The sequence below is a fragment of the Musa acuminata genome, chromosome BXJ2-4 (genome assembly GCF_036884655.1).
Source record: "Musa acuminata AAA Group cultivar baxijiao chromosome BXJ2-4, Cavendish_Baxijiao_AAA, whole genome shotgun sequence".
NCBI lineage: Eukaryota > Viridiplantae > Streptophyta > Magnoliopsida > Zingiberales > Musaceae > Musa > Musa acuminata.
Window position 1 is genome coordinate 34,826,375 of NC_088341.1, and position 17,534 is coordinate 34,843,908.

General features: G+C 39.1%; 1 protein-coding gene and 1 pseudogene across 2 annotated transcripts; one reads left to right on the forward strand and one right to left on the reverse strand.

Moving 5' to 3' along the window:
- Positions 1-372: 372 nt before the first annotated feature.
- Positions 373-6,341, reverse strand: LOC135582681 (F-box/kelch-repeat protein At5g15710-like). 2 transcript variants are annotated; one of them, XM_065105064.1, is made up of 2 exons: positions 3,870-6,341; positions 373-1,312 (listed from the first exon to the last, which is right to left on the reverse strand). In XM_065105064.1, exon 1 carries the CDS (start codon positions 5,718-5,720, stop codon positions 4,464-4,466), a length of 1,257 nt encoding a protein of 418 aa, XP_064961136.1. In that variant the 5' UTR covers positions 5,721-6,341; the 3' UTR covers positions 373-1,312; positions 3,870-4,463. The 2 variants fall into 2 exon arrangements, with proteins under 2 accessions (XP_064961136.1, XP_064961135.1); XM_065105063.1 differs by having other exon boundaries at positions 373-1,465.
- A 1,194-nt stretch (positions 6,342-7,535) lies between these two features.
- On the forward strand, positions 7,536-17,201 carry LOC103981235 (DNA-directed RNA polymerase 2, chloroplastic/mitochondrial-like; annotated as a pseudogene).
- The last annotated feature ends 333 nt before the right edge of the window (positions 17,202-17,534 follow it).

Sequence of the window (17,534 nt, forward strand, 5' to 3'; positions counted from 1 at the left end):
GCGGATGATTCTGATCCTACTGAGGAACTCGAGCTTGCATGAGCAGATCAGACCTTAATTCTCGTGTTTGGTACCACCGCAAAAACACTGGTTCACTTCTCTGACATAAGATAATAATAATACCAAGGTAAACTATAGGAACAAGGACGAAAAATACCAAGTATATATAAAAAAAAGATGCATAATATGTTATGTCATCGATGCATATCCGAAATCCAGGATGGTGTTATAGAGCAAGCTTAGTCAGGCAAAGTCCATCATCAGGGGAATAAAAATTAAAAAAAAAGTGAAAAAGGTATCAAATAAGGGACTCCCTAATGCTCCGGTTGGTTAGCTCCGAGATCGACATGACTGAATCATAGAACCATCACAAATGTAAGCCATTCTCGGCTCGTAATTTGAACAAATATTTAATAGGCATGATCAAGTAAGTGTTCATAGACAGAACAATGCTTCACAGATTTAGACAGGTCATACCTGAGTTAAAGCCAGACTTGGATTCAGGTGTTAAACCCAGCACTGCACGTTCACGACAAACAACTGCCCAACAATTACCATTAGGCCAATTACAAGCAGGAGTTGCACAAGAAAATTGTGTCATCAAATGACAGTCCCCACTGGTCAGTAGCTACATGCATATTGTGTCCTCTGCGTACCAGAGATTCCTCCCACGTTTTGCATGTTTCAGTGAAGCTATTGAGACTCTCCAACACTGTCATGTAAATGTTCCCATAAAAATAAGTGCAGCAATTCCAGTGAAATACAAAATCTTGGGTTATTCGTGCCAGTTTGAAATTTTCAACTCCAACTCATTCATCCAACTGTACCCTCCATGACGCCTGTAGGTAGGCTTAGGTGTTTCCCTAGGTCTTCGAGTTGTTCGATATCTTGGTCGTGTTTTTTTTTTTTTTCGCTCATTCCAACCTCGTGAGACAAACAAACATGAGGGTTGTTGTCAGCATCACCATGGCAACTCATGATTTTGTAAACGCTGAACAGGAGCAGAAAAATGCTTCTTTTCATAGTTTTGCATATTTGATAAAAGATGGTTTGGGTGGCATGCAATAGCTTCTACCGATTTGCCTGTGTTGTCGCCTTCAGCCAAGATCACCTCAAACCAACAACTATTGTCTTAAAAAATACTTGCATGCAGTCCACAGAATCCCAATGCTGGGGGAGGAATCACCCATTTTGTCAAAACCATGCACGTCCACAGATACACCTCAAAAGCCCACCCCTCCCATGTGCATCAGATGTGCCTCCATGCAATGACTCCTTTTCTGCCACTTCTGTGCACTGAATCTACATGCTCCTGCACCAACACAGATTTGAGTCACTTAGCCAAGGCCATCCATCTTCTAGCATGGTTCCTTCCACCAACAGGTCACCAAAGCAGGAACGTGCTGGTGGCACCAGACCTCTATTTAATCAGTCAATGAGAATGGATGCAGACACAGCAATTTCCCTATCGACAAGGTAAAGTTAGCATAACAAAGAGTAAGTTTAAAAAAAAATGATTATTCATTGAACCACCTAAAGGCAAGGTATTCTACTACAGACACCTCCTAAAAGTATAACTGCATACAAAGGAAACTTCTGATCGAAACACTTGTTGTAGATGATCAAGTAAACACTACGAAGGATGCTTGGGTTCTCAACTATTCTGAACCAAAAGAAAAAGAAAGAATTTCTTGATTCATGGTAGGATCCATGCATGAGGCAATTTAGTCGCCTCCGTATTGTTTATAACATTGATCTACCTCCAAAAGATTATTCTACTTGAGGAAGTTTCCAGTGGGAGTAAAACCAGAAGCTACAAGATTAAAAAACAGTTGAATATTTCCACAAAATAAGTAAAATTCGAGCATGAAGTGTAACTGACATGAAGCAACTCATCAAGGTCGAGACAGTTATTGCAAATTTATTAGTCCAGGTATTACAGATGGGAATAAAAGATTGGCTTCAAAACCAGTAAAAAGCAACTGGTCACCTGTAGAAGCAGACAGACAAAGATACATGGCGACAGAAAAAAACAAATAATTGATAGATAAAGGGAGGGAATAGAATAAGAGAGGATAATATATGTTCTTGAATAATTTCTAAGTCCCCTTTGACATTTTTTCGGTTACAATTTAGTTTTGTATAGCCATCTACACAGATGGAAGTTATTTGTACTTCAGTGAAGCTTAAAAAAAACATATCATCCTAAATTTGTAGTAAACTTGGTGCAAAACCCCCAAATAGTTGGAACATTGCGGCTTCTTGTTGTTGCTGTTGTAAAATTAGTTCAATATCATTTAGTGGACCAAACTCACCTGAGGTAATGGTAGTCTGGTAGAAACTAAATACACATTCAGGCTTATATCCGCTTCTGAATCACCGATCACCATAGCCAAAATTTCTAATTAGAAATTAGCAACTCTAGCTGTTTGTTCCTTGTTTGCACCAAGTCATATAATTAACATCTCTGGTTAGAAGAACATGATATGGAAAGAAAAAAGAAAATGCATAATATATCAATATCAAATTGTGCCATCCAACTATATATTCAGCCCCTACTTTACTCGAAAGATCAATTTTCCTGTCACCAAGAAACCATGTCTGTTTATTTTGGTCAGCAGAATATTTGGTATTAGGATGCAACTGGATGGGAGATATACTGAGTGCAGATCTAGTTTTGAACTTTCAGATTGGATTTTTGTCGCATTCTTGAACAGGTGTTATAAAGAATCAGATACAAGACACCTTGGTCCTTTTTTTCAGTTTGGGAAATATAAATGGTGAAATAAGAGGTACCGCAGTTTCCAAACCTAGTAGCTTCTCTCCCATGTTTATTGGAAGATGACTATGGGTTTTTTTTCTGAAGTGGTATGAACGAATAGAAAACAAGCGAACGACAAAATATTTAGTGGCATGAGAGAATTCTACCGTCGAATAAAGAACATCCATCGAAGTATTCTCAACTGAGGGCATCATCCAAGTGACAAAGAACAAGGACATTTTACAAACAACACTATCCGAGACAGCTCCAACAACTAAACAAATCCTTACCTATTAAGACCCAAACAGAGAAGAATTCCAGAAAAATCAGATCCAGAAACTACTACTCAAGAAAAGAATAACTGCTGTAGAAGAACCAGCATAGGGTGACAGGCATCAGAGCTACGCCCATAAATGAAATTATTATAAGCAGCCTCAAATGACCTTTTTTTTTCTCTTAATTTTATTCTGATACAGTCTCGACTGATAGAACCAACTGACACCATTTGAGGTGCACTTCAGGAGTTCTAAGCAAAGTATAAGTCCCAATCAATATCAGAAGGGTACTTTGATCATTTTATAAAAAGGCAACTCATGGCTGCTGCAGTCAAGCGGTATAACATGTGATGTTTTTTACAAGAAGACAATAAAAATTGAAGCCACAGGCTCTTCTAACCAAACAAGTTTTTTAGATTTATCTCATCTCTTCCACCTATTGTTATACTTTCCCATTTTCTGTTTCATTAATCTGAAAACTTCAGGTTTACAGTTGTTTCCTGTATAATAGCATACTACCCACTTGTTCAGAAACAAAATTGAATTGAAAAGGCCCGACTCATTCAGATGGCAGCCCTGTCTATTGCTCATATCTCCTATGTCAATCAGGAATATATCTGTATCCTACATTCTGTGTGACAAACAAAACAATGACAATTTATTACAAACCAATCATACAATGCAAACAACTCTGCACATGTGAATTTGGATACTCTGAAGGAAAAAAGCATCAGTTGCATGAATACAACAGAAAGGGAAGCTTTAAAAGACTACGAATGTTCCATACAATTTATAGTTGAAACTTAATAAATACACTCATTAGGGGGACTTACAGTTGTTGTAAAGAATATTTAGATCGCTTCATATGGTTTGCAATGCCTCATCCTTCAAGATATAAGCACAACTGAAGTGTTAGCCGATCACAATATCTGGAATTAGCTGATGTTTGTGAGAGTACTCGAGTTCCAGCAGAACACAAACCAGTAGAAAGAAAATGTTCGTTCTGCTACTGAAGCAGCAATAAAACTGCAGCGGATAAACTCCGGAGAAAATTCTGATAGCACTAATTTCGTGAGAAATTGTATGTGACTCACAAGGCAGAAAAGATTAGAAAGTGCTGTACAGAGTCATCACGGTAGTTTAGGCAAAACATGAACAAGAAAAGAGTTGAATGCTACGAGAAACTGCAGCCTCAACAAGTTTCTCATGCTAGGATAACTTTGTTTCCTTTACATCTCTATGCAAATTCCGGTAGCTCAGTTCATCCGTCTAATTGTTATGAAATTTAATGGGCAAAAAGGCAGTTGCTCTTGGCAAGAGAAGTTTAATTATTCGAAAGAACCATTCAACGATCAGATTACGGTCTAATTCAAATGTCTTTTCTTTGGTACCACCAGCGGCAATCTGTTCCTGTTCAAGTCATAATTTCAGTAGATGGAAGTATCAAACCTTGGTTCGTAAAAGCAAACCTGACTGTTGCATAATTGGATCGCACAGCCTGCAATCCAAGACCATGCTTTCTTATCTACATCATACAGAAGACCTTTCCCTTGATTCCATGATGTAAAGCATATTAGGTTATCCTGCCCGAAACAATCAAATCTTTCAGCTGATAATCTCAAAAGGGCCCTAAAATACTTTGGTGGCATCCTACTGATTTCAACCCATACTGTCTTAGCATGATCCAGCTCCCAAATTCGCATGCTCTGCAGGGTGCTGTACAGCCCGATCCTTCCAACTAGAAACAAGCGTTTTTGTGCACCAGCAACTAGATATCCATCCAACAAAGACCGCGGAAATTTAGCTGGAATATGTTCCCATTGACCTGTATCCACTCGATACATCATAAGACCAAGTGGTGAAAGTGTCTCTAGATAAAGTCTCGAGTCACAGAAAGCCATCTTTGATGAACACAAATTAACAGCTGGCATTACCTGATGGACGGACCAGCCATCAAGTTTTGAATCATATACTTCCGTTGGCAAAGTTCTATTCCCATATATGTCACTTGTAGCAATCACCTTGAATGAGCGGTCCACCTTATCGGTGACCAAGATCAACTGTCTTTGCTGATTATAGTGCATGCCAGGCAATACCCTCCAAGCCTGAGTCAAGGGATTGCAGACAAGCATTCTAAAGCTAAGCCCATCATATCCAGAGAAACACACAAGACCGCCCGAAGAACCGACCAACCAGAAAGCCCAGTCGGGTAAAAATACGAAAGGAATCTTGTACCATGTCTTCAGCGGTAAGCTGAACACAGAACATTGATGAGCCTGAGAGTTTTTCCAGAAAGTGAGAAGGCAGGGCCCGTGGGACGGAACTTGGGAGTGGGACGTGAGAAAACTGCGGTCCTGAAGAATCGAATTCCACCTTCTGCAAACTGACCTCAGCCTGAAAATCAAGAATGGAGGCACCCTCGCAAGAACCTCCATCAGCAGATCCTCGGGTAATAGAGCCCAAATGCTATCTTCCATTTGGATATCAGCATGTATGACTTTGGTGAATGTTGCAATAGTCTCTTCGTCGAAGCCCCGAGGCTTGGTCTTGATCGCCTTCTGCCTGGATGGGCTTGTGTTTCGCGACCCAGTTCGTGTCGAGAGAATTAAATGCTTCGGAGGGTCATCATCACCGAAGATGCAATTTCGTGCCGATTGAAACCCTAGCTCTCCCATTTCATCCATCTGCTTTATACCCCCAAAGTTAAGAAGCCCTAAAGCGGAACTAATCGAAGACAAACTTGTTAATCAGCCGTAACCCTCACAACCAAGAAGAGGAAGAACAGTCCGTCTAATTCTAACAAGACGGCGACAAACGAAACTTGCAATCTATCCGGTGACCTAAGAGCGAAGAAAGGGCATTTCGGATACCGAAGAATGCAGCATTAAAAAAAGATGGTCAAAGGCCGAAAACAATTTCTTTTGGCATGATCGTATTAAGATGTAACACCACGGCGGGGATCAAAAACCCTAAACGATATGAAATCAAATAACGAGGACAGCAACAGAGGTGATAAATCCCACCAAAGACAGACGAACAACGTAACCAAACCGTCGATGATGCCCAATCCAGAATCCAGAGATCAGGATGCTCGGTTTCGGGGTTCACAACGAGCAAAATTGCCGCTTGGGCGATCCCCATAGGCAGAAAGAAAACACCCAGAAACACATCCCAGGGACCAATCTCATAGAATTCCACCGGATCAAGTGGAATATTTCACCAAAAACGTCGCAAAAATCGAATCTTTGAGGGTTTGCAGAGATGATACCTCTCGAATAAAAAAACTTGCGAAGAGAGGGCGAGGACAGCGGGGGGCTCTCTGACGAGCTTTTGGTGGTATTATTTGAGCTGTCGAGGCGAACCCGAGGTGTGGTCTGGTGTTCCCCTAGAACTCGATAACAGTACAGGTCGTGGCATGATCTTATCGAATCCTTGAAAGCCACGAGAGAAGAGGACCTATTTTCCTGAAAATAGCCTGCGGAACAAGATAAGGAGCGGCGGATCGAGCTCGCCGCGGTGAGCGCAAGGCGACGCCCACCGAATCCAGTGGGCCACGCATAATGATGCTTTTTAGGAGCAGGAGAAAAGTGGCAATGCGATCATGGTGGGATGTTCTTCGCGTTTGATATGCCCAAGGATTTTTTTCTCATTATTATTATTATTATTATTTTATATTACTTTGATGGGATCCCATCTCAGTCAGTATGATTGTATCTTATCTGCCAAATGAACTGAGAGGGCTCCCACATCTGATTTTTTATAGTATACATACATACAGGGATCGATCGAGAGAGAGTAAATATGTATTTATAGTTAGTTTTGAGCAGAGAAATGGCAAAGCAAAGTCAATTCATACGACTTGTTCTATGAGGTGTGTCAATGTTTAGGAAAGGAAAAGGTATGACGATAGATATGATGGTGTTCTTCTGTCATGTTAGATGTATGTATGTATGTATGTATATTGGATCCATTTGAGAAATCAATCGATCATTTGCTAATTATTCTATGGGATTAGATAATGAACCAATATAGATGAAATTACACCCTCCTTTCCCATTAATTCTAGTTGAGAATCTATTTTTTTTCAAATATGATATTACCAATATCCTTTGTCCCGTCCATTTTCACCTTCGATCTCGTCACCATATATATATTGATAGGAAAAATATTCATTTTAATTATAACCGATAACAGCATGTAAGTCGTAGACTCGAAAAATATTCATTTCAATTATAACACGACACGTGATAACAATATATAAGTCGTAGAGTAGAAAAATATTCTATTTATATATCAAAAAATAAATAAGTTCAGAGAATATTTTGTCTATACCCTAAAATGTTTCTCTAGTTAACATATTATAAAAGGAGAATTATGTTTTTTTTGAGCTTTTTTTTCAAAAAATTAATTGGATATATTGGAAAAGACAAAAAAATCCTTCATCCCAAAGCCCGGAGATGCAGGCGAGGGTTTAAAGGCGCGCGTCGAAGAAGGCTGTTCCCACCACCTCCGCCAACTCCTTCCTAGTTACATTGGAACCTCTCTCATCTTCCTCCTATCCTCACCCCATACGCACGCTCTGATGTGCAGTAACGCCCCCTTCGTGCTCCGCACCGTCAAATCATCTCCCTTCGTCCTGTGCCCCAATCCCCCCCCCCCCTCGGTCCCTCCTTCAGTCCGTCTCCCGATCACCGACACATGCTGCGAGGCGTCGTGAGCGAGGCCGCGTGCTCCTACCGTACAATCAGTTTCTCCGGCCGGTGCACACGGTGGATCCCCTCCGTTTCCAACTTCCTCGGTTCCTCTCGAGACTCGATTGTGTGCGACAAGGATCGGGTGTCGGACTTTGGGAGGCCGATCGGTAATAGGTTCTTGGAAGTTGACTACCGCCAAAACCAGGAATCGTTGCCGTTTTTTCTGTGCGCCACGTCGTCAATTGCTGGTGTTCCGACCGATTTCAGGAGTTTTGCTGGCGTACATGTGGCGGCTTCTTCGACTGATGTAGACGAGGAGACTCCCTCCGCAGGAGACGTACAACGCTTCTTGAATGGGTGGGGCAAGGATGAGGTGAACGAAGATGGTAAAGCACGCGGTAGTTTCAGCGGGTCCCCGCCGGAGAGACGGTTTCTGCACCGTCCCAAATTGGTGGCTGGAATGCGTGCAAGAAAGTACTACGTACTTCGTCGGAGACAAATTAAGATAGAGACTGACGCTTGGGAGCAGGCGGCTAAGGAGTACAAGGAACTCTTGACGAATATGTGTGAGCGGAAGTTGGCCCCAAACTTACCGTATGTGAAGTCCTTGTTCTTGGGATGGTTCGAGCCATTGAGGGACCGAATTGCCATGGAACAGGAGCAGTGCAGGGGTTTCAAGATATAAGTCATCACTTGTTCCTTACTTCAATCAGCTTCCTGCAGATTTGATGGCGGTGATCACTATGCACAAGATGATGAGTCTTCTGATGACTGGCAGTGAAAATGGAAGTGTTCTTGTTGTTCAGGCTGCATGCAAAATTGGTGATGCCATCGAGCGTGAGGTAGGAAGGATGTTGCTTTGTCATTCAACCACCTGTTACAATAATTTTTTGCATTAATTGGCTAGAATTTTTTGGGTTTTTTAATAAACTTCTTGAACATTCCTTCCCATATGTAAAATATGTTACCATTCTCTTTTAACTTTACGTTACAAAGCATACCTGCAATCTTTTGTGGCTGGACGACCTAGACAACCATTTGACCAGCAAGCGATCAAGCTTAACATCCTCCTAACTTGTCATGTCATTTGATTTGCATATTCTGCTTCGATGTTCGTGCTTGTACCATACATAATTTCTTCTCATTTATCATGGAAGGATCATAGAACCGACAATAAAACAAAATATTTAACAAAATTATTGAAACATTGTTTTAAGGGAACATAACCTGTTGATTTTACTACCAAGATAAATCAAGGAAATTTGGTGGTGTGGGAAAATGTCACTACTACTTAAGTAGCCTTTAAACATTAGTAATCCTAAATAATAAAAAAATATTATATGACTGTCATGATCCACCCTGATGGGATAACTAACCTAAACCACCGGTTCAAAATTCTTCAACCTAGGTTAATAGTAGTCGATCCATCAGGCCTTGGAAACCGGTTCAACTTTCAATTCTGATGTGAGGTTATTACAATCTCTCCCACTTGAGGGCTTGATGTTTTTGTCAAGATCCAACGCAGCGTAGAATCAATCGTGCATGTGAGCCCTAGCTTAGTGGTGTCTTTATGCTGTGGCGTATCCTCCGACCCCATCCACGGCCCATTCTAGCCTCTCTTCATGCTCAATATTAGATTGGTTTTGATATTAATTATCACGAGCAACCATGACGAGACTATTACGCAAACTTTCTCTGTTGGACTAAACCGAGTGTTGAAAACTCATTATTACACAAGCTTATGGAATGGGAAAAAGGATATTCATGTCCAAAAATTTGAGCTGGAAGACAAAATTGGGCATACTTGGAGAATCAATTAGTCATGATTATACATGTTACAGAGTGCCCATTGAAAGCATATATTGTTAAGTTATTAACATATAACATGCGTTTAGGCAGATTTTTCTTTGAAGAAGAAGAGCTAAGATGGATATCTAATAACCTTGGATCAGACTATTATGTTTGAAATTACCTTTAGCAAACATTACTGCTGTCCCTATTGAATCCTGGATGAATTTTAGAACTAACAATTGAACATTTTCATAATGGACTTGGTTCCATGGGTAGTGTGTGAGACAAGTATAGTGAATTTACATTAAGGAAACTCTTTAGTATTTTCAGGTTGTTTTTTCTCCATAGAGTAAACAAATATGAACTTCATTCAAATTTCTCACAAGCTACCCTTTGTTAATGTAAGTGTATTTGGTTTCTTCTCATGATATTAGAATGTAAATTCTAATTGTTTATCATTTATGTTTGCCATACAATGTGGTATTTGTACCTTACTGGGATTTGCAAATTTAAACTACTGAGGAATTAGATACTGGTCAGGATGGTATTTACCAATTGGTATTCATGCTATAACTTAAGGTTGATACTTATTGGTCTTACTGGTATTTACCAGTTTGACCGATTACTGGTGTCATAACCTATAGCTCGGTGCTGGTTCATTACCATTAATTCTTAATATATTATTATTTTATTCAATGATGTTGATGGTATAGGATAATCTACCAATTAGTGTACAGTATCATACTTTCTGGTCCGATACGTTTTTGGTAATAATATCAGAACATTGTATGAATTCTTAATTTAAATTATGACTACAATTTAAAAGTCACTACTACAATTCAAATGTAGTAGTATAGGTCATGTACTGTATGGTTTATTGATACCATTTTGGTTCGATAGGTTACCAAAACTAATGTTGGACCATTATCTGGATAATTGATTTAAATCTTCTGACTACAATTTAAAAACTCATGACTGCAACTAAAACCTCATCTGAATTGTCTGGGATTTTCGTCTGAACATTTATGTGCGTAATGGTTGCCAAAAATTTTTCCTGTCCATACTTTGTGCAGTTTTATTTTGTCTTCACATTTGGAGATTATCCGTTATTGACGGGTTTCTAGATTCATTTTTGTAACTGTAGTGTGGGATTGAATCAGGGAAGGATTCACAGATTTATGGAGAAAACTAGGAAAAAAAAGAGACAAGGATAAGAGAAGTGAAGATGCTGGTTATACAGTTACCAGAGAGCAAGAATCTTTAAGGAAAAAGGTCTTAAAGTTGATGAAAAAGCAAAAGCCTCACCAAGTACGAAAACTGGTCAGCGGTGAAGATGATTCCAAACCCTGGGGCCAAGGTTTGTGTTCTCGTTACATTTTCTGATGACATTCTTATTTACCTTTCATCGTCATTCAGAAAGTCTTTTTTAAAGGTTGGAAGCTGCTTGATTGAACTCTTACTAGATACAGCTTATATACAATCTCCTGTTAGTCAGTCTCCTGGTGGTCCTCCTGATTTTCGGCCTGCGTTCTGACACTCTTTGAGAACTATCATCACAAAAGAACAACAGTGAGAGATTTCATTCTCTGAATCATGTTTAAATTGTTTCTTTCCTTGCATATACTGATTACTGAATGTAATGTACTACTACAGGAAACTTATTCGGCGCTTTGGGGTTATTGAGTGTGATCCTGTAGTTCGTCAAGGTCTAGATAGAACCGTGAGTTCTGTTTGTCATTGTTGATATCTTCATTCTGTTTATGTGTGGGATCCGCTAGTCTGTCAAGGTTTTATTAGGACTTAGGACCATAAGTACACTGAATTTCTTTGTTTATATCGTCTGTCTTCTTTTATGTGTTTTATTCTGTATGAGACACTTCAAACCAGGTCTCAACTTGTTGCTGTTTGGCAGGCAAGACACATGGTTATTCCTTACATGCTAATGTTGATACCTCCAGTAAATTGGAAAAGGTATGTTGTCCCTAATATGCAATTCGTATTCATGAGTTGCTCTATCAGATGATGCATGGTCTTTGGCCCTTTTCAAGTGTCATTGCTACATGATTATTTTATTTATGTAGTCAATGCTTCCTTTGTCCATGCTTTTTCTTGTTAATTTTTTTTTATTTACTATGAAAGTACATCATAATTTTGATCCATGCTTTCGACCTTTTTGTTAATTATTTAATCGCTGCATAGTCTTTAGTAAAATGTCAACCTGTTGTAGCATCAACTGGTGCCTTTTAATGGACAGATTTTAGCTCTTTGCCTTTATACCTTTATAAGATACTTCCTGGTTGCATGAGCTAATGCAATAGTAGATGCACATTTATACACGAACTAACTAGCTTCAGGTTTATAGTAGTATTTATTTCTGCATACAGAGGGTTGAGATGAGATCTATGGAGTTTGGCATCTGATTACACTGTTCTAAGCGATCTGATGTTTATCACTCATTCATTTGATTTTTTATTTATAGAATGGTTCTCATTAGGTATTAGTCATCTTTTATATGTAGTTAATCCAGATTGGTTTGATGTTCTATTTGTCCGAAAGATTCTTTAATATGTCCAATGATCCTTTCTTAACATAGTTCTGTTTTATTTAGTGTCATCACTTTGTCCTTGACAGCTATGACAGAGGAGCATATTTGTTTCTTCCGTCTTATATAATGCGGACACATGGATCAAGACAACAACGAGAAGCTGTTAGAAGGGCACCAAGAGAGCAGATGCAAGCCATTTTTGAGGTTTTCTGTATCTATTTTTGCATTACCAGGAAATATTGAGCATGAATTCTGTTGAGTTTAATTCCATTAAAACAATTTTATTATTTGTAATGAGATATACATTCTAACTTCTAGTTTTTTGTGGTTGTATGATTTCACTGTTCTTAGCTGGCTCATATTTGTTTGGTAATTTTCTTTGGTCATACTTACATCAACAAAGTATCTGCTAATCAGGCACTGGATACACTAGGCAATACCAAATGGAGGGTTAATTAAAGGGTGTTAAGCATTGTAGACAGAATATGGTCGAGTGGAGGACGTCTTGCTGAGTTGGTTGATCATGAAGATGTGAGTTGAACTTTTATTTGTGGTCTGATTCTTGATATCTTAAATACTTTTAATTGATGGTTTATAAGAGATCATTTATAAATTTGTCATCAGTTAGGCCTACATTGTGGCATGGTACTTCATTCATCTCTCTCATTAATCTAAGTTTCTGGTAATATAACTATCATGAAGGATTTTGTAGCAATCTACATATCTAGCACTGTTTTGCATGTTCCTTGTTTGACATCTATATTTGAAGCTAAAGCACAGCACAGCACAAATATGTCATGATTGCATCAATTTGGATCTTCCATCTTGTGCTCATTATGGATTCTTTTACTTTGATCCCTCTGTTCTTCCTTTACAGATCTTTCTTAATGTGCTTATGTATTCTCAACCAAGGTTCGCCGTACCGTACTGTACCGGCGTTTTGACCCGGACTTGGTACGGTACGGTACCGGTGTACCGAGGGGGTACATCAGGGCGTACCGAGCGGTACACCCTGGTGTACCGAACAATTTTATATTTTTCATACTGTAGCAGTGCTACAGTATATTACTGTAGCACTATAGCGGTACCGGACGGTCCATGTACTGATAACCTATCGGACCGGTACGTACCGCCTGATACGGGCGGTACGCTTCGGTATGGCAGACATTGTTCTCAACTATCATCTCAAATGAATTTTAATATTATCCTTTCTGAACTGGACCAACATTTTGTTAGCGTTCATGAATCAATAGCCATGTATAAAGTTGATATTATCTACAAAGATCTCTTTTATTAAGTTTTGTTGTACATGGGCTTTAGCCCTTTTTTAATTTTAAATTATTCTTTTTATCTTTTAAACTGTTGCATTGTCAGGTGGGGGCCATCTCTGTGAATCTAATTGCTGGAGAAAAGCCTGCAGATGTATACTCGGAAATAGCGGCTATGTATGTCATTGTCTATTGCAGTAACCTATATCAACTGTTGGCCCTAGGAGTGTGACTTCCACTAATCATAATGTACAAGCTATTTGTTGTCTTATCATTTGACAAATAACTTTGCAATTTATCATTTTATGTTTAAAAATGGTAAGTGTTGGTCTCACACTAAGATTGCTTCTTTGTGCCACAACATCCGTGGTTGCAGGGGCAAGGCACCATATATTGTTCTTTCTCAGGGATCCATCTTAGTGGGAGCTTTAGGCATTGGGTTGCTCTTTTTTTTATTTATGTCCAAAATAAATGTAGAGAAGTCTTTGTTTCACGTACTCTTTTTGGTTTAATCATATTCTCTCTTATGTCTGGTGATGTTTGATCGTCAAGCTTCCACTTCAACCCTTTGTAGTGCTCTGACCATATGCATATTACAAGCATTTTAAAGGAACGGAATCCAATTTCAATCTATTGTTTGCTTTGGACCTGATATTTTTTGGATGTGCTAGTTATCTTTCTTTCACTCTAATCATTGTCCAGGCAAAATTATCTTGGTTACGAATTTTTAATGCAGAGTTCTTGGTATCATGCGAAGAGATGCAGACAAGGACCCTACTGTCAATCGAGATGCTTTACGTGCTAGGCTATTAGTTGATCAGGTTAACATATTACTTGCTCTTATTCTCGCTTTTGGATCAGTTGAACTTGACTATTGTTGGGTGAACAGAATTGTCATGCCCTCCAATAAGATGACCTTAGGTGAAGTTTAAGTTTGGCATTTGGTGGTTTTTTGTTTCAACATACACTGATGCATGAAGCCAAATGGTCTTGTAGCTAGATCAAAATTATTGATCTCGTTGCAAAATTACATCATTTGCAGAAAATTTCATTAGTTTTTTACATAATAAAGTTAATTTTGAAGAGGAAAGATGTTTCTCTGGTAATTGATATTTAGATCATACATTTAAAATTGAATCTGCATCAACTTGTTTTATTGATGAATGCTGAAACTATGAAAATTGTTAAATATCTTCTCTATATTAACAATGCAAAATACATTGGGTGCTCATTGAGAATTTTTTGGTCTCAATGTGAAAAAAGGTGGACAGGAAGTTGATTAAGCAGACTGTCATGACATCAGTTTATGGTGTCACATACGTTGGGGCCCGTGAGCAAATCAATAGAAGATTAAAGGAACGGGGTTTGATTGCTGATGACACAGAACTATTTGGTGCATCATGTTATGCTGCCAAAGTAAGGCAGATTACATTTAAAATTTTCATTTGTTTCTGTCTTCTAGGTGTACTTGTTTAGACTTGAGAGAAATATGTCTGACTGAACGATTTAAACTGTTTGAACAGACCACGTTGACTGCATTAGGGGAGATGTTTCAGGCTGCACGGAGTATTATGAACTGGCTTGGTGACTGTGCTAAGGTGCGTTTCGTTCAGTTTGATGTGTATTCTATAAGATACAGGCTCCATAAGGTAATCCTGAAATGATTTCTAAAGGGGTTTCTTTTAATGCTTTATTTTGGTATATAGCATGATTTTCATCAAAGCACACCTAGTTTGTGAAAGGAGTAGAGGTCGTCAGAGACAGATAAAGAAAATTTAAAAGGCATAATGCAGTGCAGCAATGATGGTATGCCATCCAGTTGTACATCTTCAGTAGAAAGTTTCAACTTTGGCTACATATTTGATTAGATTATGGTACAAGAATATAAATACTACGCTGTAATAAAGCTGTATTGTATAATATTTGTCAAGTGTGCTATATGTTCTCCTTCCCGGTTACATAGAGGAAGTTGAGTGGTAAAATAAGCAGTCGGAGGAGTGGGGATAATTTGTAAAAGAAGTGGACAATTGGACCTTAGTATTACTCATGTTATATGAAAATCAGCTGCAGTCTCCATACCATGCTTGGTTAGTCAGACATTTTGTTCATTTTCCACCCAAATCAACTTGCCTGTGATGATATGGTTAAAGAAGTAAGTCTGCATTTTCAACAGGTGATTGCTTCAGAAAATCATCCTGTAAGGTGGACTACCCCTATCGGACTTCCAGTGGTTCAACCTTACCGAAAATTGGAAAATCATCTGGCAAGTTTTTGGCAAAGCCAGTATGTTTTACTTACTCTTCCGTTAGGAATCTCTTTCCCTGTGTTTGTCCCTTTCTCCCTTTCTTGACCAAAAAATATATTTGCTCATCACTCTTGCAGGTGAGAACTTCCCTTCAAGTATTGACCTTAAAACGGGAAACTGAAAAGGTATCTTGATACTTTCTGTTTGAACCAATTTGTTTTTGAACACGTTAAGTCTAAAACCTTAGGATGAATCATCATGATATTATATGGGGAGCTAATGTTTTTGGTGTCTAAACCTGTCTATTTAGTTTTTCAGGTCTCTGTCAGGAGACAGAGAACAGCTCTTCTTTCCCCCAAACTTTGTGCATTCTCTTGACGGTTCCCACATGATGATGACTGCAGTTGCCTGTAAAAGAGCTGGATTGAACTTTGCAGGTGCTGGTTCAATTTTGGGTACTGGTTCCATTTATGTTAAGCCACTCGGATGGATTTGCGTCTTATCATTCCATCTATATTGCAGGCGTCCATGATTCATACTGGACCCATGCTTGTGATGTGGATCAGATGAACTGAATTCTTCGTGAGAAGTTTGTAGAACTCTACGAGAGACCTATATTGGAAGAGGTAATGTTTGTTACCCTATGCTAACTAAACCATATTGGATTAGTCTAGTCTAAAATAAATGATCTGGAATATATGTATGTATACACATAAGACTTGTATAGCCAAGTGCTGCCAACTCTTTGGTTTTCAGTATAGTTTATTTCCTGTTTAGAAAGTGCATAGCGATTATATTCATACCATTACTAATACCTGCCGGTACATTTTACAGTTACTGGAGAGCTTTCAGCAGTCCTTCCCCACCCTAAATTTCCCACCATTGCCAGAACGAGGAGATTTCGACCTTAAAGATGTCCTGGAATCGCCATATTTCTTCGGCACTATTTTCCTTGCCATTCAACCTCCAATTTGCTGCCTTATTTTCTTGTGGGCGGCTTGGTGTACGTAAGTCTACATCCTCTGTCTCTCGGGCAATGTCGAAGCTAACGCTTGCTTGCGCTGTGGGTGCGGCAGCGTTAACGATCAGCAAAAGCTTCAGTGTGGATGCAACAGGAGTCGCTTCCATGTAAGTAAATATAATATGCGTGTGTGTGATCCTGTCTTAGATTTACCAAGAGACAGCTCTTCTGTGCGGTTTCTGGGAATCGGGGATGATTGGTCATGAGCTTTTGCTGCTCAACATGGTCGTATAATGCTAGTGTGTTATTGTTTGGGCTGAGTCTGGCCAGGTGATGTCGGGGATTGACAGAAACAGGAGAGTGTTGTCAGTTTCAAGATAGGTGTGATGTGATGGAGGAGACCAAGCAAGTGTGGATGATGAACAAGTTCAAGTTCATGCCGGGGAAGCCAGTGTGGCCATGTCGGGGATCTCCTACGGGAAAGATACTCTTAATCCAATTCTGTAACATGAGGCCCCCAAAGGAAGGCAAACTTGCTCGTCTTCCTTGCATAATTTGTGAGGACCCTTTGGAAGTAAGTATTACAAAGAACAACTAGTGAACATTTATTTTTGTATATATATATATATATATATATATATATATATATAGCAGCGATCAATTCTTGGAGAATAGTGTTGTAAGATGTCGAGTCTGTTTGTCAATTCGTCAATGCTAGATTGGTATAGATTTGGTAAATTTAAGCAAATGAGTCGATAGCTGGTTTTTTATCGAACAAAGAGGTAATGAAGAGAGAGAGAGAGAGAGAGAGAGAGAGAGAGAGAGAGAGGTTGGCATCTGAGAACACGTTGTTAGTACAATAATGATCTCCCCCTCTGTTAGTACAAGAACGAAGGGTCGTAACACATCAAAACCCAGCAAGGACGAGCTGCCCCCCCCCCCCTCCTGTTTGTTGTACACACGGCAGGCATCTTCAAACAGTTCCTCTCCCATT